General features: G+C 46.0%; 2 protein-coding genes across 5 annotated transcripts in view; both read left to right on the top strand.

Annotated features, from left to right (window-relative positions):
- ATP6V0A2 (ATPase H+ transporting V0 subunit a2) overlaps positions 1-12,863 on the top strand; it is a 35,336-nt gene extending 22,473 nt beyond the window's left edge. The window contains exons 12-20 of one of the 2 annotated variants that reach the window (XM_075898519.1): positions 763-920; positions 2,598-2,688; positions 4,341-4,459; positions 5,394-5,421; positions 6,079-6,198; positions 7,151-7,270; positions 7,718-7,835; positions 9,086-9,257; positions 11,533-12,863. In XM_075898519.1, the coding sequence (XP_075754634.1) occupies positions 763-920; positions 2,598-2,688; positions 4,341-4,459; positions 5,394-5,421; positions 6,079-6,198; positions 7,151-7,270; positions 7,718-7,835; positions 9,086-9,257; positions 11,533-11,635 (1,029 nt within the window). In that variant the 3' untranslated portion in view covers positions 11,636-12,863. Of the gene's footprint in view, positions 1-762; positions 921-2,597; positions 2,689-4,340; positions 4,460-5,210; positions 5,422-6,078; positions 6,199-7,150; positions 7,271-7,717; positions 7,836-9,085; positions 9,258-11,532 lie in introns of both variants that reach the window. The other variant, XM_075898518.1, reaches the window with a different exon arrangement.
- Positions 12,864-26,185: 13,322 nt separating this feature from the next.
- The window catches only part of DNAH10 (dynein axonemal heavy chain 10), a 201,463-nt gene continuing 199,671 nt past the window's right edge, over positions 26,186-27,977 (top strand). Inside the window, exon 1 of one of the 3 annotated variants that reach the window (XR_012896006.1) lies at positions 26,186-27,489. Coding sequence is in view for 1 of the 3 variants with exons in the window: in XM_075898516.1 (XP_075754631.1) it covers positions 27,258-27,489 (232 nt within the window). In the remaining 2 variants the exon portion in view is untranslated. The remainder of the gene's footprint in view (positions 27,490-27,977) is intronic. The other 2 variants (XR_012896005.1, XM_075898516.1) reach the window with 2 other exon arrangements.

Raw genomic sequence — 27,977 nt, 5'->3', positions numbered from 1 at the left:
TAGCTAGTTCTGGTCATTTCCTCTGACGACGCACCTGGAATTGGTCACTGTCAGAAGAAAGAATACTGGGCTCAGTGAGCCATTGGTCTGACCCAGTATGTCTGTTTTTATGGTAACTGCTACATCCCTAACACACTCAGCCATAGCAGAATATTTTGAAATTGTAAACATCATATTAGGGTCTGCTCTGCCATACCCGTGAAAAAGTTAATTGGCTTTAGCAGAATCACAGACACTTTCAGTTACGTTAATTTTTGACCAGTGTGTGCTGGAGTGCCTAATCACAGTGGGCTGATGGTGTATTTGATAGTGTAGGGACTCTACAGTAGAGAGAAGGGCCAGGTTTATATATTCCGTGAGTCTATACAGAATCTATATATGGGTCTATATAGTTTTTTCAAATATATAGATTTAGTGTAAAGCAAAAATGTGACTTTGATACTAATCTTCGGCAGGAATAGTGACAGAACTACAAATCTATCACTTGATATAAATGTAAGAAAGCTGAGATAATTTGGGTATATTTAAAGTAATTAATTTAATAAATAATTTCTTCAGTTCAAATTGTCTGATTTCCCCCACGTTCTCTGGGTTTTGTCTTAGTTTCCTTTGTACACTGTAATTATTCATAAGGATTTTTAAACTATAGTGATTTTTAATGTGGTCATAGCCATTTGTTATGAATGTGCTGTTCCTGGAAATGTGTAAATAATGACAATTCAAATAGCTCTTGCTAACAGTGCTGTATATTAATATTTGCAGATCATGAAAACATTCTTTGAAGGGAGATACATAATTTTATTGATGGGTCTGTTTTCTGTATACACCGGCTTGATTTATAATGACTGTTTTTCAAAGTCATTAAATATATTTGGTTCTGGATGGAACATTTTGGCAATGTTTGAACAAAGTATCTGGCAGTGAGTAGTATGCTATGTTTATTACACCTTTAAAACGACTATACAATTTTTAGAAAAGTCATTGGGATCATTTCAGTATTTTATATTTCATTCAAGTTGATGACTTTCCTGGAAAATGTTTTCTGACCATTCCCACCTCTTTGTTTAGTTGCAAAATTTATGTAACTGCTGAGACACTGGTCTCTTACCCTTCAAAAGAAATACATTAGGAGTTGCTGGAATGGCACCTGTGGGTGGAGGCAGTATGCGGAGCTGACTGGCTCTGCCTGCACCTAGAAGCTGAGGAGGGACATGCCACCTCCTGGGAACTTCCCTTAGTAAACATCACCCATAGACCTTAACCCACTCCACATCCAAACTCTTGCTGCTGCAGGGAAAGAAAGATTCAGTGACCCAAGATTACCCCATCAGCAGCTGGCCCAGAGGCTATCTGAGTTGCTCAGATGGCCCCATGGTCAGCCAGAGTGGCTACTGCAGAAATCACAGAGTTCACCAAATTCACAGAATCCATGAATCCATAATAAACTAGCACCCTTAATCATAAAATCTTGTTGCTATGTGATATCTTTTTGGAGGGTTATGTGAATTAAATGGGTAGCTTCAGCCAAATTTCTTGGCCATATTTAGCCATATTAAACAAATCAATCACAACCTGCTGCTTTGTTGTCAGTTTGAACAGAGGCCAAGAACTGAATGGTTATGGAACTACATATGTGTCACCTATGGTGGTGTCCTTTCTGGACATCACTGACCTACATTGTATTGGGAAGCATATGCTGATACTGCACATATTATCCTGACCTGTGGATAAGTAGTAAAGCATTTTCCAGCAATTCCAGCAACTATTATCTGTATTTGATTTACCTGGGAACAGTTTAATATGTTGGCTGTTTATCTTACTACTAGCCAATTAGCCCGTCATAAGATGGGATTTTCAGGTCTCTCCTCCATGTCGGTCTTGTCTGTCTCTGTCTCTGTCTCTGTCTCTGTCTCTGTCTCTGTCTCTGTCTCTGTCTCTGTCTCTGTCTCTGTCTCTCTCTCTCTCTCTCTCTCTCTCTCTCTCTCTCTCTCTCTCTCCCCTCCTCTTACTGCCTCCCCCCTCACCCTTTCAGCTCTCCTCCGCCTCCTGCCTCTCTCTCTCTCACATATTCTCTTTTCCTCCCCCTCCTGCCTCTCATTCGGGGGACTGCGAAGCCCAAATGGCTGTTTGGGCGCCGCACTCCCTGTGCTGCATGAGGGGTGTGGAGCCCAAACGGTCACTTGCACCACTTGCTCCCATATGGTGGCCGCGCAGAAGTCAGCTGGGTGCCATGGTGGGAGGTGAAGGGGGTGGGGCGGTGACTTTCACGGCCAGGGGGCAGGGCCTGGAGCCGCTGTCACGCTGCGCCACTCAGCCGGGCTGCCGCAGGGGAGCAAGCGGCACAAGCATGGGCCGCCCAGAGGGAACAGCCCGCATTTCAGCATTACAAACTCTTAGACACTGGGCTACTATATATATGATTATTTTGTTTAGAAATTCCTTTATGCTTCCCTCAACCTTCAGATCAGCCATTTTTTTTTCTCTCTGCTAAATAAGAAAGTAGGAAGGACATTCTGCAGAGGTGAAAGCAATACATGCTTACTGGTTTTAAGCAAAAGGATCTGATTGTGTGTTGGTTTGTTTGTTTTTGGCCATAGTCTTGATGATTTGAAGTCTAATCGATATTTGTCATTGGATCCAAATATTACTGGAGTGTTCAGTGGAATTTATCCTCTTGGAATAGATCCGGTTGGTGCCTTTTCTTTAAATGTACCCATTTGTGGTGATCATTGCTTTACAGCTCATTAGTTAAGTGTGACAACTGCTTAGTATACTGGCAAAATATAAGTTTATACATTGTGGGTAAATGCATTTTCCACTAGGGATGCTACTGTGTAGTCATTTACATGATTAACTGATGACACTGAGTTTATTGCTTAATTATAATGACTACACACCCCTCTCCTTACTGCTTCTGTATTAGAGGCAGCATGGAGTGGGCAGAGGCGGGATCCAGATGCCCGTGGGGAGCTGGCTAGGGATGTTAAATATCAGTTAATTGAATAGTTGAGTAACCTCATGAATTCTTATCAGTTATTCAACTATTCTATAGTCCCTGGGGGTAGGAGCGGCAGCCAATGCACTCCAGCCCCACTCTCAAGGAACCCCCTGCCACCTCGCGTTGCTGCTTCTGTATCAGAGGCAACAGTGCAAGGTGTCAGGTGGGAGCTGGCCCGTGAAGGGAAACAGTTTAAAAAAACAGCTTCCCTCGTGAACCAGCTGCCTTTTGCCCTGTGCTGCTGCCTCTGATACAGCAGCAGCGCCTGTCTGGGGGGTGGGTCTGAGCTCCTGGACCTGGTGCAAGCTGGAACTGAGCCAGGGTGCCTCCCTGCCTAGCTCCTAATACACTCTAAATGCAGAGATGCAGTGGGAGTAAGTCCTGGACAAAGCGTGAGCCAGAACTGAGCCAGGCTGCTCGCTAGCCTGCTAAAGAATTTAGTGGTAAGGGAGGGGAGGAAAAGGCGTGTAGTCTATAGCATTAACCTATAAGCTTTTGCTAATCGGTTAATCTACTACACTATTACATCCCTAGAACTGGCTTCTCCAGAGCTGCATATCATCTCTCCCCCATGCACAGCTGCCTCTGATAAAGAGGCAGCAGTGCAGGGGGTAAGGATGGCAAGTGAGATTTGGTATGCATGGGAAGTTGGCTTTCAAGCTGGTTCCCTGGCATTCCTGCTTGTCTCCCACAAAGCCGCCTGCCCCCGCACCCATTCTGTGCTGCTGTATCAGAGGCAGCCATGCATGGTGCGGGGGAGGGAGGCGGGAGCTGAAATGCAGGGAGCTGGTTCTGTGGAGCTGCTTGTCCCTCCCATTGCTTCCTCCCATAGAAGTGGTGGGGAGGCAGGAACCAATGCTGGGGGGATACCCATGCATTGCTGCCTCTATGGCAAAAATTCAGCGGTTACACATTTATACAAATATATGTTAGTTAACATCCCTAATTTCCACTCTCCTTTACTCGGCAGAGGATGATCTCCTCCTCTAATGATTCAGAGAGAGATTTAACTAGTTTCTTTAAACTCATTTTCACTTAGGCTTTTAGCTGGAATTAGAATCTGGGGTATATCTACACTGCAGTTACATAGTCTTAATGGCTTGTGTCAGCTGACTTGGGTTTGGGGAAGGGGGAATGTTTAAGGTGTGGATGAGCCACAAACATCTGAACCACAATTAAATAATTCCTTAATCTAAGTCAGCTGACATGGGCTAGCTGCACTTCTTTAATTGCACTATAGACCTATCTCAGGTTTCCTGAGGAGAGATTGTATTACACCCCAAACTAGTCATTTTAAGAATGTTTGTTTCATCTCATTGACTTCTTTTTAATTTTCACTTAGATCTGGAACCTGGCAAACAACCGTCTCAGTTTTTTAAATTCTTTCAAAATGAAAATGTCAGTGATTTTTGGAGTGACTCACATGACTTTTGGAGTTGTTCTGGGAGTCTTTAACCACTTGTGAGTACAGGAATTAAATGAATGTAGAATAAAGTTGTGACATTTTCTGATCAATGTTTATTATCTGAAATAACTGGAATGTTTTTGAGAACTGAGCAAAGGCAATGTGAATTCAATTTGAAAATGATTTTAAAAAAATAAGTCAGTTTTGCTTAAGATCCTGATTTCCATGCAAAAATATAGGAAGGCCAGAGTTATACAGAAAAATCTGCAGCCTTTGAGAAGTGAGATTTTGTGTTGTACTTCTAGAGAAGGATGGGCTTTAAGCTGCTAGTTTTGGACCCCTCCTAACATCTTCTGCGTAACATTGTTAATGCCTTGGTTCTATCTGAGACATTAATGTCCTTTTTGTTACTTAGGGCTCAGTCCTGCAAATATGCGTATGCTGAAAAAAAGGCATGAATAATGTAATTGAAATCAGTGGGATGATTCGGATCCTTATAGTTAAGTATTTGCATAAGTGAATGCAGGATTGAGGCCTCTGTTAACAATTGGTTTTGTTTTATTTTAATTTAAAAAGGGTTTCACTTCCTCTAGGAAGGCCCTTTGACCATTGACACCCAGAGTAAAATTTCTGTTGAGTTCAAGATCAAGGTTTGGCTTGTAATTTCTAATATAGTTTCTATTTCTGAACACGGTCAACTTCCATTGATGCCACAGAGGTTGAGGGCTCTCAACATGTTGATAGAATTAGACAATATAACTGATTTTTCTATGTCAAGGTGGTTCATTAATTCTTTTTTTCCTTTAGGTATTTCAGGAAGAAGCACAATATTTATTTGGTTTTCCTTCCTGAACTTTTTTTTATGCTGTGCATCTTTGGGTATCTTGTATTTATGATAATCTTTAAATGGCTAGCTTATACTGCAGAAAACTCCAGAACGGCTCCAAGCATTCTGATTCAATTTATTACCATGTTTCTATTTCCCACTAGTGGAAAGGACACTCTTTATACAGGACAGGTTAGTATACTCTTATAAACTGAAAGAGGTTGGTAGAATTCAGAAGATCCTAAGTTGTTTAATAGTGTTATTGAACAAAAAGTATTATTTCAATATTAAATTAAGGTAGTGTTTGACTCTAGTGTGAGGACAGTAAAGAGGTTATAACAGGATTATTTTAAAAGATAAATCCATAAAAGCATATCTATTATGACTGAGCATTTTGTTTTTAAACTTTGTCTAAGATTTGCATGCAGATTTTTAAAAACCCCAACACACATGCTATTTAAATCCTGTACTCCTTACTCAGGCTAGATTTGATTCTCTTTAGTAAAAAAGTCTGTGCTCTGTTCTGTAGCCTATCTCTTCTCTTTTAGTTTTTAATATTATTGTATTTACCAAAACAGACATTTTAAGCTTAGAAATTGGTAAACTTGCCTGCACTTTTGGGGAGCAATCCTGAAGATGAGTGCCCTCAACTGCTATTTAAAGCTCTTACTCAGCAAAGCAACAAAGTGCGTGCTTAACTTTAAGATCCATTAAAATCAGGTGGAACTTCTCAAATGCTGAATCAGGACATTAAAGGAAATCATTAGTTAAAAATTGATTTAAGTACTTACGGGAAGATTTTCTGAATTCATCTTTACACACCTTTTCTTTTTTTCATTCTACTAACAGGTTATTTTACAGAGATTTTTATTTATTATTGCTTTGCTTTCTGTTCCGGTAATGCTTTTTGGAAAACCGCTTTATTTGTATTGGCTGCACAATGGAGGCCGAGGCATTGGAATATACAGGGTATGTACTGAAAGAGCTATATACCTATAGCGTGCATTTTCTAAATTGACAAGCAGTGTATTAAAGGAAATTTTATTGTAAGTCCTTTTGGCTAACATTTAATTTTTCAAACAAGCATTATCAGCTATATTGAGGAATCTTTATAAAGGCTTCAGTTAGCCCAAGTGGCTCCTGGAACCGGCACAAGCCGGAACTGTTCAGTCCCAGCTCAGGCCAGCTCCTGGAGTTATTCCTGCTGCAGCTCTGCAGAGCGGGTCTATCTACTGATCGTATAGATGATACAGATTATATTGACTATACAGTTAGCTAGGTAACCACAATTTAACATCCTTAGCAATGGGAAATTTTCACTAATAAGGTATTTTCACAAATTATGTTTGCCAAATTTCCTCTAATTTACATTATATGTAATATACATTTAAATTTGTTAATATGGGTAAAGAAAATATTTTTTTTAGATTAAGAAAATATCTAAAAGCTCTAAAATGTGCTATAACTTGATATTATTATGCAAATTAGAAAAATTGATATCTATTTTTGCATTAATAGGGCCTCTCCACTGCAGCTTTTTCAGTTTCTGTGGCCCCTAAGGATATATCTACACTGCTGATAGACGTATGGCTGAGACATACCAACTGACTTAGGCTTGTGGGGCTTGAAATGGAAAGTTCAATTGCAATGTAGCCATTTGAGCGTGTCCTGGAGCCTGGATTCTGGAACCCTCCCACCTCAGAGAGTCCCATCTTGCAGGGTCCCAGAGCGCAGGCTTCAGGCCAGTCTTAGAAGTCTGTACTGTAAATAGTTCCACAGCCCATGCTCTGTGAGCCTGAATCAGTGTAGACATACCTTGAGAGTTTACAATGTCTGCTTTAAATAAACACAAAAACCACTGCAACCATCACAGTGCATCAAAAATTCTTGTTAGTGAACTGACACTTTCCATTTTGTGCAGAATGGCTACAGATTGGTTCGAAAAGAAAGCGAAGAGGAACTTTCTCTGTTGAGAGCACATGATGTGGAAGAAGGAAGCAGCCCTTCAGAAAGCAGGCACCAAGAAGGGACTGTAGAAGAGGTAACACTTTCAGCTATTGCCTGTAATAAGGATGGCCAAAAAGCATATTATCATTGGAAAATTGTATGAGTTGATATGTGGCAAATTGTTATACACGAAACCACATTGAGTTCCTTGAACTTCTAAAATCGAAAGCCTCTGGCTGAAAAGGAGAGACACTCCCCACATTCCCCTTTAACACCAGAGTCTAGGGTGGCCCAGCCTAGTAGATTTTTGTGTGCTCCAGCCCTGTGGATGGGTGGCGGGTGTATGGGGGCTGCGGGTGGCTGGAGTGCCAGTATGGGCTCCCCAGTGCTGAGCCTAGAGCCGGATCAAGGCAAGCTGGAGGCCACATCCGGCTCCTGAGCCTGAGGTTCCCCACGCCTGCTGTACATTTTGTACATTTTCACACTTCACAGTATGGATTTAAAGTATACAAGTGTATTCACTTTCTATATGTTTTGTTAGTTTAACTTTGCAGATGTTTTTATGAATCAGACTATTCATACCATTGAATACTGTCTAGGATGCATCTCCAACACAGCTTCATATCTGAGACTCTGGGCACTAAGTCTTGCTCATGCACGTAAGTCTTTGTATTCCATTCTAATCTTTAATGTTTCTGGAGTTTGTTTGATCATTTTAGAATATTCTAGATCTGGTTGGTTGTTTAAAAAAAGCCCTAGAGAACTGAGTTGACGAATAGAAAGCACTTCATATTGAAAAGTGAAGTTGTGACTTGGAATGCTGAATTTGGTATATGGCTTCATTGTTTCCTCCTGATTATGTGAAGAATTGTCAGCTAGTAACTCTTAAAAATGGTTTTGTAGATGATGATACTATGTCATGTGATATTTAAAATCTTCCCTTTGCTGTCTTGGATGTAGGAAAACGCTTAAGAATTTACTTAAGTCATTCTGTGTTCAGGAGAATTTTAAGCATGTTTTTAAAGTTAAACATGCTTAAGAACTGTCCTTATTAAAAAAACAGGACTATGTAGCACTTTAAAGACTAACAAGATGGTTTATTAGGCGATGAGCTTTCATGGGCCAGACCCACTTCCTCAGATCAAATAGTGGAAGAAAATTGTCACAACCATATATACCAAAGGATACAATTTAAAAAAATGAACACATATGAAAAGGACAAATCAAATTTCAGAACAGAAGGGGAATGGGGGGGGGGGGGAAGGTAAATGTCTGTGAGCTAATGATATTAGAGGTGATAATTGGGGAAGCTATCTTTGTAATGGGTAAGATAATTAATGTCTTTGTTTAAACCTAAGTGTAAAGTGTCGAATTTAAGCATGAATGACAGTTCAGAGGATTCTCTTTCAAGTGTGGTCTGAAAAGGTCTTTGAAGCAGGATGCAGGTAATAAGTCGTTGAGACAATGTCCTTTCTGGTTGAAATGGCAAGAAACTGTTTTTTCTTTGTGATCCTGTCTAATATCTGTTTTGTGGGCATTGATCCTTTGGCGAAGTGTCTGAGACGTCTGTCCAATGTACATAGCAGACGGACACTTTCGGCACATGATAGCATAAATTATATTTCTGGATGCGCAGGAATATGTGTTCTTGATCTTATAACTCACTTGGTTAGGTCCAATAATGGTATCAGCAGAGTGAATATGTGGACAAAGCTGGCAACGGGGTTTGTTTAGTTCCTTGAGCATCTTGTGTTATATACTGGATATCTTCAAAAGGACACATTTTTGCTGCATTTTCTGATCCAGGAGATTCTAGCTTAATTGAAACCGGAGTGCAGACTGATTAAAACAGATTTTTTGAATGTGTATATGTTTCCAAATGTAATTTTGGAAATAATTTGTTTTTCAGAGTTATCAGAAGTGCTGTGGGCAATGATAATGAGAGTGGGTCTTCGTGTGGATGCAGCATATGGAATCTTGCTGTTAGTTCCAGTTTTAGCCTTTTTTGCTGTGTTAACAGTATTCATTCTTTTGGTTATGGAAGGTCTGTCTGCTTTTCTTCATGCTGTACGACTTCATTGGTAAGTGTGTTAACTGTTCATTTTTTAAAACTCTTTTTTTAAAAAAACAGCAAGCAAATGGTCTGGTAGCATTTGTAGACTAACAAAACATGTAGATGGTATCATGAGCTTTCGTGGGCACAGCCCACTTCTTCAGATGACTGGAGTTATGAGGAGGGGATGAGAACTCAAAATAAATAGAAGGAAAGGGGGGTGGGAGGAGAGAGAAAGATGCTCTTTCTGAATGGTATCCTTCCTGCCTTACCAATCTATGCACTGACTTTGATCTTTATCTACTCAGGTTTAACACCCTTTCTCCTGATACTTTATTTATAGAGGTAGGGAGGTGGGCGACAGAGCATCTTTCTCTGTTCTCCCCCCTCTTCCCTTCTACTATTTGTTTCGAGTTTTCTTATCCCCTAGTCATAACTCCGGTCATCTGAAGAAGTGGGCTGTGCCCATGAAAGCTCATGATACCATCTACATGTTTTGTTAGTCTATAAAGTGCTACCAGACCATTTGCTTGCTGTTTTTTTCTGTAACAGACTAACTCGGCTACCCCCTGAAGCTCCTGTCTTTTTTAAAAAATCTGCAATGGGACATTGTTGGGTAAGCTAGGCCCAAAATTTAGAATGTTTATTTTTAAAATTAAAATGTAGAGTTTAATAACTTAATAGTGATGCACTACTTCTGTTACATTAAATAAGGGTAATTGAAATTGTGTAATTTAATTATTCTCCTGTATTGTTTGTACTCAGTGTAGGAGTAGGTTGGTTCATGAGTGCAATTGATTTAGAATCATAGAATCATGGAGCTGGAAGAGACCTCAGGAGGTGATCAAGTCCAGCCCACTGCCCAAGGCAGGACCAATCCCAACTAAATCAACCCAGCCAGGGCTTTGTCAAGCTGAGACTTAAAAACCTCTAGAGATGGAGATTCCACCATCTCCCTAGGAAACTCATTCCAGTGCTTCACCACCCTCCTAGTGAAATAGTTTTTCCTAATATCCAACCTAGACCTCTCTCTCTGTAATTTGAGACCATTGCTCCTTGTTCTGCCATTCGTCACTACTGTGAATAGCCTTTCTCCATCCTCTTTGGAACCTCCCTTCAGGAAGTTGAAGTTTGCTATCAAATCCCCCATCACTCTTCTCTTCTGCAGACTAAACATACCTAAATCCCTCAGTCTCTCCTCATAGGTCATATGCCCCAGCCCCCTAAACATTTTGGTCGCCCTCCACTGGACCCTCTCCCGTGCGTCCAACATCCTTTCTGTAGTGGGGGGGGGAGGTGGAGGAGGAGCAGAACTGGACACAATATTGCAGATATGGCCTCACCAGAGCTGAATAAAGGGGAATAATCACTTCTCTGGATTTGCTGGGAATGCTCCTTCTGATGCATCCGAATATGCCATTAGCCTTCTTGGCTACAAGGGCACACTGTTGACTCATATCCAGCTTCTCATCCACTGTAATACCCAGGTTTTCTGCAGACCTGCTACATAGCCATTTACTCCCTAGCCTGTAACAATGCTTGGGATTCTTCCATCCCAAGTGTGATTCTTCTGTCCCAAATGTTACTTTCAAAGGTGAATTCAGTGCAAAATATAACTAAATAAATAGTTTTTTAAAATGTGTGGTTTTGATACCAATTGGTGTTAGTAACTCAAAGTTAATTTTTACTCTGATTTTATTATTTTAAATCTCTTCAGTCCATCATTATGACCTCAGTTCAACAAAGCATGTAAGCATATATTTAACTTGAAGCATGATCATCCATCCCTGTTCAGCAAAGCATGTGAGCAAATGCCTAAGTTCTTTGCTGAAATAAGCTTCTGTTCCTTATATTCCCTTATATTCCTTAATCACATCTTAACCCTCAAAATCATGATCCTTACAAATTTAGTTTAAATCAGGAAAAAATTTTAATATTAAATTTATTGGAGTTTGAAAGGGATAGGAGACAGAAATATTCTGTGTGTATTTATATGTGGAAGCACATATCATATTGTCTGTTTCTGCTATACTATAGGTTCCCAGAATAATAAATGTACTAACTTTAAAAGAAACTATAACAGCAAATAGGAAACAAGGAATGGGCTGGTATAGTAGAATGTCTATACTGTATTTAGGCCTCCCGATAAATGTCAGGCCTATCAGTAACTGGCAGAAAAGTTAAGTAATTAGCCCAAAGGTATCAGTGTTAGAGCCAGAATTAAATCTCATTAATTTCTGGCTCCTAGTATTATCTTTAGGGCTGTTGTGTATTAATATATGGATGTTTTTTTCTCATTACAGGGTGGAATTTCAAAACAAGTTCTACACTGGTGGAGGATACAAGTTTACTCCTTTTTCTTTTAAACACATTTTTTTACATTTTAATAAAGATGATATTGCATAATTTTGTTGGCATAAGCAAAGATGTTCCAAGTTGTCTGCAAATCATGTAATTAGATCTCATTGATGTACAGTTTCTAGAAAAAAGTGTTTCACTGATTGCCTTATAATGTGGCCAAATAATTCTGTAATATATACCTCCTTCATACATATACGTTGCAGATCTGGAGCCTCTTGTAATATGTAATATATACACACACACAGAATTTTTTTTATGTTAAACTAATGTAAGTTAATTTTAAGATAATTCTAAAAAATCTTGTTATTGCTTGTTCTAAAAGAGAAAAGATATTTGATTTCCTTAAATTACCTTAAAGACCTTAATTTCCTTTTCATCATATAAAATACACAACTACTCATATGATCAAACCTCCATTATTTAAATTACCATCTAATGGAAATTGGAAGCAGTGAAGATTAAATAGTATATGTTTTCAGTAGTTATTCCCAAGAGATTACCAAAATAGTATACATTTGCAAAAACTAATATAAAATACTCCCTTTTTAGCTGTTTTTAAAAGTACACCAAGATTTTTTTTAAACTCATGTCCAATTTGCCCAAAATTATTACTTTAATCTTTGCAAGTATGCATCCTGAAGCTTCATTGGATAAAAGAAAAATTAAGGGCAGGGAGAGGAAGCCAAACTATGATTCTTTTATCTCATTCCATGGAGGCCTTTAATTTTATGCCCCAGTTTTGCTACATGATCTGTGTGGGGTGGACTCCTTTATGTGTGTGGAACTCCACTGTCTTCATTGGACACCGGGATTGCTAATACAGGCCATCTTGAAGAATCAGGGCCTTAATGATATCTTTAACAGGCAGCTTAAATTATACAACAGAATATGTCATGTCCTGATCGTATAGTCCTTTCACATGCAAAGTTCCTATAAATGGAAATTATATTTTATGATGAGTTCATAATCAGGCCTTAAATTTATTCTGTATATATTTGGCTGTAAAGATATTAATGGATATAGGATGACTGGATGGTTGGTTTATTGGGTGGTGTTATTGAACCAAAGTTGTGTATACCGAGTTAAGAAAATTTACTTAAAAGGTTATATGTGAATAGATGAGTGGATGTTTTTGTATTTTTATATCAAAATGAAAATTAAGGATATTTTACCTTAATAATTTGAAATCTGTACCATAAGAACAACATAAGTTAGCTTTTACATTTTTCTTTCATACTACTTCCAAATAAAAACTAATTGTCATTTGCACAAATAGTATTTTGCAGTGTTTGGTTATATTTAGTCCTTTAAAGTTAACTCCTGCAATTCTTAAACTATACCACTAAAATTTTGGCTTATGTCAGATTTCAGTTTCTTTTCTACCATATTTTAAGAGGTTCCTGCTATTGTAAGAAGTTATGTTATTGGTTTTAGGTGTTTTCATTCCCTACTTCTATTAGATTAGATCCAGTGCAGCTCCATGCATGCCTGCATATGCATCACTTTCTATTTTTACATTTTATTTTAATTGAGAATGTTTACATATTTTTGACTAAAGATGTATCTTTGTGTGTGTTTTTAAATTCAAAATTTGTGGAGAGACATAGATGACACAGGAGATTTGCTTTAACAAGAATTAGAGTCCTGAGTTTCATGAAGCAGTCTATCTGAAAATATTCTGGCTGTGATTCAAACAGGCACTTACACATACAGTAACTTCAAGCACATAAGTATTTCCTTTGATTTCAATGGCATTATTCAATGCCTGAAGTTAAATAGGTATTTAAATTCCTTGCTGCATTAGGATGTCTGTCAGGTCCCAGTACTGCAAACTCTTGTTACTTTTATAGGAGAAGCTGATCTCTGAGGGTATGTCTACACTACAGCGCTAATTCGAACTAACTTAGTTCGAATTAGTTAATTCGAACTAACGCGTCTAGAACTAAAAACTAATTCGAACTAGCATGTCCACATTAAGTGGACCCTGAACAGGGCTTAAGGATGGCCGGAAGCAGTGCCGGCAGGGCATCAGAGGAGGACTTAGAGCGTGGAGATGCTGCCTCAGGCTAGCCGAGGGCTGCGCTTAAAGGGTCCCGACCCCCACCCCGGACAGACAGTTCTCAGGGGTGCCCTGCTTGAAAACCAGTCCTGGCTTGGAGTGCCCGGAGTGCCCACACTGGGCACATCACACCACTCGGCTATCAGCCCGGCTGCACTTGCCGCAGGCTGCCATCTGAGGAGAGGGGGCAATTGGGGGGCTGTAAGAGAGCTTCCACCCCCAGAAGCCCGCAGAGCCAGCCCAGTCCTCCCCATCGGGGGCGCGTACCCCATTCCTCCCTCACCTCCTTCCACTTACCCTTCCCTAGTCCCTTTTCTTGATGTACAAAATAAAGGACAATTGTGTTCAAAAATGGAATTTGTCTTTATTGAACAAAACTGGGGGAGACTGGGAAAAGGAGGTGGGAGAGGGGAAGAGAGAGGCTGGGAGAGGAGAGGGCAACTACAATGATCAGGGGTTGGGAACAGGTCCCATATGAAGAGAGGCTAAAGAGACTGGGACTTCTCAGCTTAGAAAAGAGGAGACGGGGGGGGGACAGGATAGAGGTCTCTAAAAGCAGGAGTTGGGTGGAGAGGGTGCATACAGAAAAGTTCTTCATTAGTTCCCATAAAGAAGGACTAGAGGACACCAAAGGAAAGGAATGGGTAGCAGGCTTCAAACTAGTAACAGAAAGTTCTTCTTCACAAAGCAGAGTCAACCTGTGGAACTCCTTGCTGCAGGATGCTGTGAAGGCTAGAACTAGAACAGAGTTTGAAGGGAAGTGAGATCAAGTCATGGAGGTTGGGTCCATGGAGTGGTATTAGCCAGGGGGTAGGAGTGGTGTCCCTGCCCAAGGTTTGTGGAAGGCTGGAGTGGGATGGCACAAGACAAATGGCTTGGTCACTGTCTTTGGTCCATCCCCTCCAGGGTCCCTAGGGTTGGCTGCTGTCGGCAGACAGGCTACTGGGCTAGATGGACCTTTGGTCTGACCCAGGACGGCCATTGTAAGCTCAGGGCTCAGGGTCGGGGGTCTCAGTGGACCCCCTTGATTTTCATGCACACCTGCTCCTGGGTGGCCAGGCTGGCAGCTCTCCTGCCCAAGCCGGCCACTTTCCTGTGCCTAGTGCAGAGATCGTGGACAAGGTCCACGATGTCCGCACTAGCCCAGGCGGGTGCCCGCCTCTTGCGGTCCCGGGCAAGCTCCCGGGAGCCGCCAGCCTGGTCCCAGGAAGAGGGGGAGGGCTGGGGGGCATCGGGTGGCTGGCTCGATCCGTGCCAGGTGCAGGGTCTGCTGGCTGAGTGCTGGCAGGCTTGCACCTGGCATGGGCACCGTAGCCAGCCCGTGCCCCTTTAAGGGGTCCAGGGCCGGGAGGGGGGCATAGAGTTTCCCTGGTGTTGGCCAGAGTGACCACCAGGGAAACCTGGGGAGGGCTAGCCTCCCACTAGTTCGAATTAAGGGTCTACACAGCCCTTAATTTGAACTAGCTAGTTCGAACTAGGCTTAATCCTCATAAAATGAGGTTTACCTAGTTCGAACTAAGCGCTCCGCTAGTTCGAATTAAATTCGAACTAGCGGAGCGCTAGTGTAGTGCCTATTAAAGTTAGTTCGAACTAACGTCCGTTAGTTCGAACTAACTTTGTAGTGTAGACATACCCTGAATGATTAAGGCTCAAAAAATGCACTCTGGAGTTAGTAACCAATTGTTAGTTTCTATTTTCGTTCTTTTAGTTGATTCTCTAAACCTGCTGTTTCATAACTTGAAATTTAGAAAACTTAAAGCAAACCTTTAGTACTATGAAACATTTGTGGGTTAAAGGTCTGTGAGCTGAAAGCATTTTATGTTGAACTTTGTTGAGATTTTGTACTAGTTCAGGTTGTTTTAAGAACCAAGTAAAAGAGCAGGTCAGTGTTCATTACCGATAGTATAAAAGATTTAAAAAAGCAAAGAGAATTTTTTTCTGGGGGAACAAATTGGAATGTGCTATGTGGTAGGAGATGGAGCTACTACCAGTTTACTTTAGCTAATAACACTACCTGCTCTGAGGTCTGAGAGAAAAGCTTGGATTTCTAATAAACTGTGCAGCTACAATTGCTGCTTCTCTCCCTTCTCCTTGCCTCTTTTCTGATTGTCATCTCCTACAGGCCCAGTTGCTGCTAACTGCTTGCTGTGCAAGTCAGCAGGCAAGTGGAACATGGAAATATGCTGTCTCTAATGCTGTTATTTTCTGAGAGAGCAGAGGCATCTAGTAAGCAGAAGTTTAAAAAAAAAACCCACTTTGGATCTATCCCTGTTCTTAGGTGCACATGCAATCAACACAAAAACAAACCCACAGGAATGGTCCATTCTGTAAAAGGAACAATTGACAAATGTTGCAGAACTGGTGGGAATGAGGCCAGTGGGTTATCCTTCCCCTGTACAACCGGTCTCATGTGAGGCAGGGATCTACTATAACATTGCAGCCCATATGTGCCAAGCTTAGCACTGCTGCCTGCTCCATTCCACTCCAGGTCCTGCTGCTGCTACTCATACCCCTTTCAACCCTATTTCTTCTTAAAAAGCATGTCCTTGCTTCTGATGGCAGATCCAAAGCTTTGGTGGGGACCCTACTCATAAGTGACACTATTCACAGGTCTCAAAGGCAGTGGTGGGCAACCTGGGCTAATGAGCCAGCCACTTGAGTGCTCCTTTTTCAGCTCAGTGGACTGCATGATTGTTGTAACCAAGATGGTCACCCAGGATATAATAGTTTTGCTAACTGTGTTTGTGTACCTAGTAGGGTTACCAGGTAGGTTTAGAAAAAATACCGGACACACTTGATGGGGGAAGTGGGGGTCATGGGGCTGTGTGGAGGGTCAGGGGCAGTGTGACTGGCCCAGGGTGATGGAGGAGGGGTCAAGGGCAGCGCAGCTGGCTAGGGGAGATCGGGAGGAGAACCGGCTGGCAGGAAGCAGGGGTGACTAGGAGAGGGTTGAGGGCAGTGGAGCTGGTCGGGGGAAGTGGGGGTGGGACTGAGCCGGGCACATGCAGATCCTGGGGCACTGTCAGTTCCACGCACGGTCCGGAGAAGCGCGAGTGAGTCCTGCTGCGGCTTCACCATGCGCTAAAGAGCAGGGACAGGGCTTCTCCTCCTCCCCAAGGCATCAAATGAAGCCAGGGCTCCCAGCCACTCCCCCACCCCCTGCCAGGGTTTTTTCTGGAGCCCAGCCAGAAATCCAGGAAATACCAGACATTGCACATGTCTGGTATTTTCTGGATTTTTTTATCGGACAGAGGGCCCAAAAACCGGACTGTCTGGTAGAATACCGGACACCTGGCAACCCTAGTACCTAGAATGTGTGGGATGTGTGAATTGCATAATAGCAGTGCTTTGATTGGATGTAGAGGGAGTGCATGACTCTGTCAAAGTTGTGTGCAATCAGCACGCACCTCACTTCACATGCCCTTGCTTTACATGTGTCAGTTTAGCAATGTTGGTAGGAAAAAACTATGTGGATGGTGTTGTGTATTGGGTTGTAGATATAGATTGTGATGGAAATCCAGACTCAGGGTTGGAAGGAGAGAAACACTTTTATTAAGACACAGCTGTGGGAAGTTTAAAAAAGGAAGACTTCAAAATCAAATGTCTGCAGCAACCTTATATATCCATGATTACACACAAACAGGAAGAGATATTACATAATCTAGTAACAGCATTACGATTGGCTAAATGCTTGGAGCCCCCCATCTCAATATGCATAGATAAACTTAGTTACATGAGTGTTAGTCTCATCCTTAAAGCAGAAAAGCTAGATCAGTCTGGTTTTAGTAGGTCCACTATCTCTCACACAATGCAAGGTCACATTTGGTCAGCTACATACACACATCCACATTGTTCCTTTCAACAACATACATTTTCCTTCTCAAGATCTTCTTGTTGGAATAACTGAGGTCACTGGGATCAGCCCAGCTGGTTTGGGCTTGTTCTAGTTAGTTCTATGTTATACAATAAAATGGATATTTGCAACTACTCAAGCTCTGTGTTTCCACTGATTTCTTCTTCAGTTGTGGAACTCCACACGGTATAAGAAGTTGCAACAAGGATGGGATACCTGTGCTGCCTCCAGCAACAAAAGAAGTAGAAGTCAATGTAAGAAAACAAACTTTTATTTTGCTGTTCTGGAAGGTGGGGTAAGAACTGACTGCTACACTGTGCAAACTGAAACTAAGATCAGTGGAGCCCAGAGGCTGAAGGAAAAAAAAAAAGAAGGGAGTTGCACTTACAGGACCACTGGGACCTTTTGAGGAGACTATAGAGTAATGGCACGTATATACTGAGCATTTTGAACTTTTTGTTATTGCAAATGACATTAAGGAAGAGAAGAAGGTGCCAATATTTTTAAGTGTTGCTGGGGCTAAAACCTACTCTCTGCTACGCAGTTTGCTGCTCCCTGTTAAGCCAGAGACCAAATCTTACAATGACATTGTGGAAATCCTGGAGTCACATTATGCTCCAAAACCACTGGTAATTTGAATAAAGGTATAGGTTCCATAACAGAGACCAAAAAGCAAGTGAAACAATTGTACAATTCGTAGCAAATTTTAAAAAGCTTGCTGAACGCTGTGAATTTAAGGAGATGTTAAATGATGCTATATGTGATAGGTTAGTGTGTGGCCTGCACAGTGAAGCTATACGGAGGCATCTGTTAACAGAAGCTCAGTTTAACCTACAGAACACGGTCTCCATGGAACTGGCCACACAGGAGGCGCAATACCTCAGTGCACCCCTTAGGGTGCATAGAGTGTCCCGAGAGCCTACCCACAAAACAGTGGGGAGCCAAGAATGTTACTGCTGTGTAAGCCTGGTCACCATGCATCAGAATGCTGGTGTAAGAACCTACTGTGTCGACAGTGTGGGAGGGAGGGGGAAAGGACACATTGAGCATGCCTGCAAACAAAAGAAAAAGAGGCCTGTGGTCTGGCGGAACAAAAAGGAAAACCTGCATACCATCAAGCAGATGCCTGATGATCAAGGTGACACCCTGTCTGAAGAAGAAGTGCCATGTTATGTTTTGTCTTTGGAAGGGGTCTCCCATGAATACTGGGTAACTCCACTATTGGATGACAAACCTGTATGCATGGAAGTGGACTGACACCTGTGATGTTGCATTTATCAAGTCCTGACGCATTTTGATCCATCCTCACCTTTACAGTTGGCCTGTGATGCCTCCCCATATGGGGTGGGAGCAGTCTTGTCACACATTATGCCTTCAAGAGAAGAGAAACCAATTGCTTTTGGGTCACACACCTTAAACAAGGCTGAAACTAACTATGCGCAAATTGAGTGTGAAGCATTGGGAATTGTTTTTGGACTTCGGAAATTTCACCAGTACCTGTTTGGATGGAAGTTTACACTTGTCACTGACCATCAACCTCTGACGGCAATTTTTGGTCCACACACAGGTATTCCACCTTTGGCTGCTAGTTGTATGCAACGATGGGTATTGTGGCTTTCGGGACACACATATGAGATTTGATATTGGAAATCCAATCTGCATGGTAATGCAGATGGTTTCTCTAGGCTGTCTTTGCCAGTCAAACATCAAGATAGTGTCCAGAAGGAAATCTACTTTGAACAGGTAGAGAACATGCCCATCACTGCTGCACAAGTTAAGAGAACAACTCGTGTTGACCCAGTACTGTCCCAAATTATGGATCTAGTGATGCGTGGTACATCTCTACAGAACTCTCAGGTCTCACCTGAGTTTGTCCCCCTATATGTCCAGGAGGACGGCGTTATCAACCCATTCGGGATGCTTGTTGTGGGGAATACGTGTCATTATTCCAAAAATGCTGAGATAACAGATGGTAGAGCAGCTGCATTCAGGTCACTGTGGAATGGTGCGCATGAAAGAAATTGCATTGAAGCTATTTTTAGTGGCCTGGCTTGAACAGAGCCATTGAAGAAAAGGCAAGAGCTTGTATTTCTTGCCAGGGTGTGATGAATACACCTCAGTAGGCACCTGTATACCTCTGGGGCTGGCCTAAAAAACCATGGCAATGTACTCACGTTGATTTTGCTGGCCCGTCTGAAGGTAGCATGTTCTTGGTGGTGGTAGATGCTCATTCCAAATGGTCTGAAGTCTTTATAATGCCTTCCACTACTGCTGAGAGTACTATCTAAAAACTACAGGGAATCTTTTGTCGTTTTGGTCTTCCAGGACAACTTATGAGTGACAATTGTCCACAGTTTCTCTCTCAGCAGTTTGGAAATTTTATGAAAGCAAATGGGATCCATCACATCACTTCAGCATCATATCACTCACCCATGAATGGACTGGCTGAAAGGTTTGTTCAGACAATGAAACAAGCTTTGAAATCGGCTAGAGCAGGGGTTCCTAAACTTTTTGACACGGGGACCAGTAAATCCATTCATGAACTTTTGGAGGACCAGTAATGTTCATTTGCATATTTACATATTCATTAATCAAAAGATGAATATTCAGATAAGTTGTTTCTGGTCCTCCCAAATCTCCAAGTGCCAGCTTTAGCAAAGCTTTTGATTTGTTCACCCACAATATTCTTGCCAGCAAGTTAAGGAATATGGATTGGATAAATGGGCTGTAAGATAGACAGAAAGCTGGTTAGACCAGGGTTTCCCAAACTTTTTACTTTAATTGGAACCTTTTTTTTTTCTTCAGATCTGCTTTTTGCAGCCCAAAAATATAAACACATGAAAAACAAACTGAGAAAATACCAGATATATAACATGTCTTGTATTTTTTCAGTAGGTAAGTTGTATTATTACTAGATGTGTCAGCTTGTAGTTTCAAACTGCCTGGCTGGTAAATGTGCTCAGGCTGCATGAGTGTGTCTACCAGCCAGACAGTTCCCAACTACTCGAGGGGTGTGTGTATGTGGGGGGGCCGACGACAGTAGAATCCCTGTGCTGGACTAACTCGTGCTTTGTGGGTGGGAGGGGAGGGAAAGGAGGAATGGGGTCAGGTCAGTCCCACTCCCTGCAGGCCAATTCATTCCTCCCCCATGCTGCGTCTCTGGCCAGCTCCACTTCCCCCAACCCCCTCCCGGGCACCCAGTTCTCCCCCGCTTCTCCTCCCAATCTCCCTTGGCCATCCCTGCTGCCTGCGTCCAGCCCTCCTTCCAGTGGCCACTTCTCCCACCCCGCCAACATCTTCCCCAGCCAGCTCCCTGTCCCCGACCTCACACCCCCCTGGCAGCCCTCCAATCTCCCCAGCCTGCCCTGATTCCCCTGTCCAGTTCTGGTTCCGGTGGCCAGCTCTCCCCTCCTCCTCACCCCAGAATCCCCTGGCACCTGCACCTTTCCTTATCCCAGCATCCTCCTGGTGTTTCCCTTTGCCCTCTTTTTCCCTAATACCCACCCCCTCACCAGTCTCTGCCCCATTCCCCTCCTGCCCCTCTGTGCCCTCACACACGATTTGCTCCATCCTGACCATCATGCCCACCCTTTCTTTCAAGCCTTCTCCCAGCACCTCCCCCGCCACCCCCCAATGCCCCTCTCCTCTCCTCTCCTCTCCTCTCCTCTCCCAGCATCACCCTGTCTCTCCTCCCACTGACACATCCCCTCCTGCCTTTTCCTTCATGGTCTATACTTGGCCCCCTGGCATTTGTCTCTCTCTCTCTCCTTCACCCATGTCCCTTGGTGCCTTTCCCTCCGCCGCCCAAGCCCCTTCTCCTTCCACCCCCAATCTCCTCTCCTCGCCTCCACTGGCACATGAACTGATTCCCTACCTTTTCCTTCCACATTGCAGGGCCGGAGTCCAGAGCCAGCCAGGCCCCACAACGTGCCTCCCGCAGGTTTCAAAACCCCGGGCTGTGACGTCATGTCACGCCCAGGCATCTTCCCCGCCCATGTGCAATGCCACGCATGAGTGGCAGGCAGCGAGGAGGAGCTGCATGTGGCAGGGACATTCGGGGCCGAGGGGGATGCTCTGGGGGCGGGATGGGAGGATGCGCAGGGGGAGCCAGTGCGGGGGGGGTCCGTGGTCCGCTCCAGGCAGAGCTAGGGAGAGACCCAGCTCCACATAGTGGTGGAGCCGGGACCCGGCTCTTAACTCGCCAGCACTTCCGGGTGCAGGGGCGTGGGGCCCGATTTGACCGAATGGGTTGAATCGGCCTAAGGGCCGGCAGCCACCAGGCACGCTGAGGCCTGGCATTTTTTGTCCACGGCCCGATACTGGGACACGCTGAGCTAGAGGACATTCACTTATACAAAAGGTCTGAACATCTTCTTACTATCCTACAGAAATACTCCTCATGCTGTTGCCAGCAGAGTGTGCCCGAGGGAGGCAACAGCTGGGTTCGTTGCCCGGTGTGCGCACTCTAATAAACACACCGGTGTGGAGAAGCAAAAAAAGTTTATTTGAACGCTCAGATAGGTGCCAGGAGACTAGACATCTCCGATCAAGCACACTAACGTAAGCAGTTCTTTTTCGAGTGCTTGCTCATGTCCATTCTGATTAGGTGTGCGTGCGCCGCGTGCACGGATTCCAGAGCTTTTTTCCCTTAGCAGTATCCTTAGGGCTAGCAGGGGGCCCCTTGAGTGGCACCGGTATACCGATGCATATATACCCCTGCTGGCCCCTCCACCCCCTCAGTTCCTTCTTACCACCCGTGATGGTAGCTGGAGCATGCTTTCAGGCTGATAGCCTATCTCTTAGCAGCTGTATTCTTTATCTGTTGCATTATAGTTCTAGTTGAAGTTTATCTAGTTAAGTAGTTGTTAAGTACTGTAAATATTTAGTTAGATAGGGGAGCACTGGAACCCTCCCGCGAGGGGAGGGCATGCCAGGACCCCAGGGCTTTAAACCCTGTGCTTCCTGCTCCAAACCTATGCCCTGCGGAGATCCTCACTCCGACTGCCTAAAGTGTCTGGGTGAGGCCCATCGAGCTGAAAGCTGCTCTATTGGTAAGAGCTTTTAGCCCCGGACCAAAAAGGAGAGGGACTCCGGGCTAAAACTCCTACTAATGGAGTCAGCACTGCAGCCTCAGAGCGAGGAGCGGCCTCACTCTGCCCGCAGCGCACTGTCAGCGGCACCCATGTCGGCCAGGCACCGCCCTGAGACCAACAAGGCACCGAGGCACAGATTGCAGTCCCTGGTGCCGAGGGCCTCCAAGAGCTCGAGGGGACTCTCGGCAGAGAGGAGTGCCCAGAAGGTGCGCCCTAAGGAGGGGCACCTTTCTTCTAAGGCCTCCAAAAAGAGGCGCAGCCCGGACAAGGGCAAGAGCCCGGGGCAGTCCGTGGGGATAGAAGAGGTCAGTCGGCCTTCCACCCCAGAAACCTTTGAGGCGGCCCGGGACCTCATTCAAATGGCCGCAAATGGTTGTGGGACCCTCTGGGCAAAGGGCAGGCCTCGACCCAGCAGCAGGGGGCAGGGGAAACCTCAGTGGTCATTCTGGATGCCCTGGGCGTACCACCAGGCCCAGGGGCCTCCCCCTATGGTGCCGGTGGCGGGGTCGTCCCGTAGGAGCAGCACCCCATCTGCCACCCCTTTGACAGCCCCTCCGCCTGGAGACAGCTCATCCATGGTGGCGAGGCCAAGATCTCCGGTAATCGGTCAAGGGCAGGAGGCTATGTCCCAGCTGGGCTCAGTCTATATGGACATCTCTGCCCAGGGGGAACCAGGGGCACAGCTCGGTGAGGAGGAGGCAGTCCCCTCAAGGGAGTTCTCATCATCTTCGCCGGACGAGGCCCTGGCCGACCCCGCGCCCCAGCCCCCATCAATGGACTCCAGGGCGCACCAGGAGCTGCTCCGAAGGCTGGCGGTCAACCTTGCGGTCCAGCACGAGGAGGTTCACGAGGACCAAGATCCTATGGTGGACATCATAGCGGCAGCGGGCCCTGGCCGAGTGGCGCTCCCACTGAATCAAACGGTGGACAAACTGTCCAAAACTCTGTGGCAGACGCCGGCTTCTATTGCACCGACCCAAAAGGGGGTCAAGAGAAGGTACTATGTACCCCAGGCAGGGCACGAGCATCTTTTTAACCACCCGGCACCGGGATCCATATTGGTACAGGCCGCAGGGCAGAAGGAGCGCCAAGGGCCCCCAGGTCCTACACCGAAGGCGAAGGAGCCTAAGAAATTGGACCTGCTTGGCCAGAAGGCCTACGCCACGGGGGGCCTCCAGCTACGTATAGCTAACCAGCAACTAATGCTGGGGCGTTATGCTTTTAACACGTGGACATCAATGCAGAAATTTGTCAGCCAGCTTCCCCCTGAATCCCGCCAGGAGTTCTGGACCCTGACGGAAGAGGGGCAAGCAGTGGATGGCGTACCTCTCTCCAGGCGGCCTTGGACGCGGCCGATTTGGCAGCCCGCACTATGGCCACAGGGGTAGTCATGAGGCGTAGTGCGTGGTTGCAGGTGTCTGGCATCCCGCCTGAGGTGCAGACCATTATTCAGGACCTGCCTTTTGAGGGGCTGCGCTTGTTTTCAGAGCAGACTGATTCCAAGCTTCATAGCTTGAAAGACTCAAGAGCGACGCTGAAGTCGCTAGGGATACATACCCCGGCCCCTCAGAGGCGCTCTTTCCAGGCTAGACCCTACCCCAGACGGAGGCAGAACAACGGTAGGGGCCGCAGGAGGGGCCGTAACAATAGCCGCACTGACATCTTTAGAGACAGGCGTAGGGGCCCTCTGTCAGACTCCGAGAGAGGCTCAGGACCGTCACCCGGTCCCCAAGCCAAGCCCTCATTTTGAAGGTACACCAGAGAGCAGAGTACCAGTCGCACCTACCTGTCCACTCTTTGGGGACCGTCTTTCCCTCTTTTACCAGGAATGGATAAAGATCACGTCGGACCATTGCGTCCTGGACTTGGTAAAGCAGGGATATACTATCCCCTTCCTTTCCTGCCCTGCCTCCCACCCTCCCTCCCCTTCCCTTTTCAGGGATCCTTCTCACGAGACACTCCTTTGGCAGGAGGTGTCCAACCTGTTGACACTAGGAGCCATAGAAAGAGTGCCCCCAGATGTGAAAGGAAAGGGTTTCTACTCCCGCTACTTCCTAGTACCCAAGGCAAAAGGGGGCATGCGTCCCATATTAGACCTCTGAAACCTGAACACCTTTATAAGGAAAGCAAAGTTCAGGATGGTGACGCTAGCTTGCATCATCCCATCGCTCAAAAAGGGGGACTGGTACGCTGCTCTCGATTTGAAGGATGCGTACTTCCATATTTCAATTTTTCCAAGTCACAGAAAATTTCTACGGTTCATAGTGGGACACGTCCACTTCCAGTTTACGGTCCTCCCATTTGGACTGTGTACAGCCCCGAGAGTCTTTACCAAATGTATGACAGTGGTAGCCGCGTTTCTGCGGCGGCACAGGGTCCAAGTGTTTCCATATCTGGACGATTGGCTCATAAGGGGCAAGTCTTGAGAACCATGTATTGGATCATGTCTCATGGGCCAGGGCTTTATTCGAGAGCCTCGGCCTCCTCATAAACGATGCCAAATCATTGCTAGATCCCACGCAAGTCATAGACTTTGTGGGGGCCCACCTGGACTCGCCTTTGGGCAAGGCGTCTCTGCCGAGAGACAGATTCATGGCTGTTCGCTCGCTGGTAGTGGGGCTGCAGGAGTTCCCAACTACGACGGCGAGAACCTGTATGAGGCTCCTAGGCCACATGGCGGCATGCACTTACGTGGTCCAACACGCCAGGCTGCGCATGTGCCCATTGCAGGGGTGGCTCAGGGTAGCGCACAACCCCTTGAGGTCGCCACTAGATGCGGTAGTGACTATCCCTCAGGACAGTCTTCGTTCACTGGACTGGTGGAAGGACGAGAGCACGGTGTGTGCGGGGGTCCGATTCACCAAACCGTCCCCGTCAGTGCAGCTGGTCACGGATGCTTCGGATGTGGGATGGGGCGCTCACCTGGGCAACCTCAGAACGCAAGGTACGTGGTCAACAGAGGAGGTTCACCTCCATATAAATATCAAGGAACTGCGGGCGGTCAGGTTGGCCTGTAGGGCGTTCCTTCCTCATCTGCAGAACAGAGTGGTGGCGGTGTTGACCCCCAACAATGCTACCACCAAAATGTCACCAGCTTTTCTAATGATGGGACGTCAGCTGCGCACTTGTTTTGATTTGCTGAAACCTTCAGAACCGCCACAAATTGTGCAACGTCAACAGCAAGGTCAAGTCATCAGATGTGCATCCAGAGTAAAAGATCAAACTTTTAGTCCTGGACAGCCAGTTTTGGATCGGAACTATGCTCCTGGAGCTAAATGGGTCCCTGCCACTACTATTATTGCTCAGACAGGACCTGTTTCCTGTGCAGTCTGGACTGCGAAGGATCTCAGCTGGCGGCAGCATGTAGATTAGTTATTGATAGGTTCTGCCTACCCCAAGACACATCTCCAGTTGAGTTGCCTGTCCTTCCCACTGCTGGTGAGTTACCATGTCAAGAATCACCTGCTCCTGACTCTCTTCCTCCATCAACACCTGACGCTAACATTAACCCCCTCCCTGAGCAAGCTGATCGGACAGCCTCAGCTGTTCACACTTCAAGTTCCTAGCCCAGTGTCAGGCCCATACCCATAACACCTTTGGGTGCAAGGTCCACCATAATCCACCTCAACAGCTGGACCTTTAGTTGAGTAACTCACATATGGGGCAAAATGATCCCCAGGGTTAGCTGGGAACTTGAGGCAGTCTATCCGCATTTCATAGTTAGTGTTTGTTTCCTTAAAGGGACATTTTTATTAAGGAGGAGGAATATGTTGTGTATTGAGTTGTAGATATAGATCTTGTTGTTATAGTAACTGAAGTCACTGGGGTCAGCCAAGCTGGTTTGGGCATGTTCTAGTTAGTTCCGTGTTCTGCAATAAAATGGACACTTGCACCTACTCAAGCTCTCTCTGTTTCCACTGATTTCTTCTTCAACTGTGGAACTCCACACGATATAACAGATGGAAACCAGCAGAATCTGGCAACCGTAAACAAAATGTCTGGAGGGGCACCTGTGGAACCCTGATAGGCTTCAGGGGTAGGTTGCCCATCACTGGCCTAGGCCAGGGAGTTACAGTAAACCTCAGAAGGTCACCTTCCCTCAAAGTGGGGTAAGAGGAAGATGTTCATTGGAGTGGGGCGGGCAGGGTACAAAGAGGAGAGGAAGGTGAGGTGCTTTGGGAGGGAATGAGGAGCATGCTGGGTGGGGTCACTAGGGTGGGAATAAGGAGGATTCTCCACTAGGACATGAACTGGGTAAAGTGCTGGAGCAAGGGTTAGGGAGGAAGGAAGGGGGCTGGTCCAGAGAAAAGTGCTGGGGGCTCTGTGAGGGGGGGAAGGAAGGGGACTGCTCCAGGGCAAATGCTGGGAGAAGGGTGGGAGGGGGACGAGCTGGTGCGTGGGGGGGAAGGAAGGGGACTGGTCTGAGTCAAGGTGCTGGGGCGACGAAGGAGCTCGGCGTGGGGGGCGAAGGAGGGGGCTGGTCCGGGACAAAGCGCGAGGCAGCGGGGGGAGGGGCCGGGCTGAGCGAACACAATTCGCCCTCAGTCCCTGAGCCGCCAAAGGGGCGGGGTTTGGGAGCGCCGCCCCGTTGCTATGGCCACCGGGTAGCGTCGGTTGAGGTCGGCGGTTGTTCTCCCCGCGGCTGCCCGGCCCAGCCCCGCCATGAGCCTGGACGACGTCCGCGTGCAGTGGATACGGGACCGGGTGCTGAGCGCGCTGGGGCTCACCGACCCGGCGCCCTTCGAGGAGCTGCTGAACCGCGACGACGGCGAGGAGGGCGACACCGTGCTGCGCTTCCTCAACCAGCGCGCGGCCGGCGAGGATGTGGAGGTGGCGGGGGCCGCGCTGCTGCTGCGGGCCGAGCTGCGCCAGGAGGAGCTGGAGTTCGAGATCTGTACGTCCGTGCGCCGCGCCCGCCCGCCCCGCGCCTCCGGCAGCCCCGGCCCGGCGTCCCCTTGCTGCCCAGCCCAGGGCGTGCCTGCCGCTCTGCGCTCCGCCTGTCCTCCGAGCGCCCTTCCTTGCGCTCCGCTTGTTCTCTGTGCTCTGCCTGCCTGCCCTCTGAGCCCCCCTTCCCATGCTCCGCCTGTTCGTCGGTCCTCTGAGCCCCCCTTCCCTGTGAGCCCCCATCCTCTGAGTCCTCTTCCCTGTGCTCTGCCTGTCCATCGAGCCTTCCATTCCCTGCACTCCCCTTGTCTGTCTGTCTTCTGAGCCCCCCATTCCCTGCACTCCACCTATCTACCAGTCTTCTGAGCTCCCTCCGTAAGCTCCATCTGTACATCTGTTGCCTGAGCCCCCTTTCTCTGCGTCCTGTCTGTCCTCTGAGCCCCACCATTCCTTGTGCCCTGCCTGTCTGTCTATCCTCTGCCCCCCTTTCTTGTGCTC

The sequence above is a fragment of the Pelodiscus sinensis genome, chromosome 15 (genome assembly GCF_049634645.1).
Source record: "Pelodiscus sinensis isolate JC-2024 chromosome 15, ASM4963464v1, whole genome shotgun sequence".
In the NCBI taxonomy this organism is placed as follows: domain Eukaryota; kingdom Metazoa; phylum Chordata; order Testudines; family Trionychidae; genus Pelodiscus; species Pelodiscus sinensis.
This window is presented reverse-complemented; position numbering and strand designations above follow the sequence as displayed.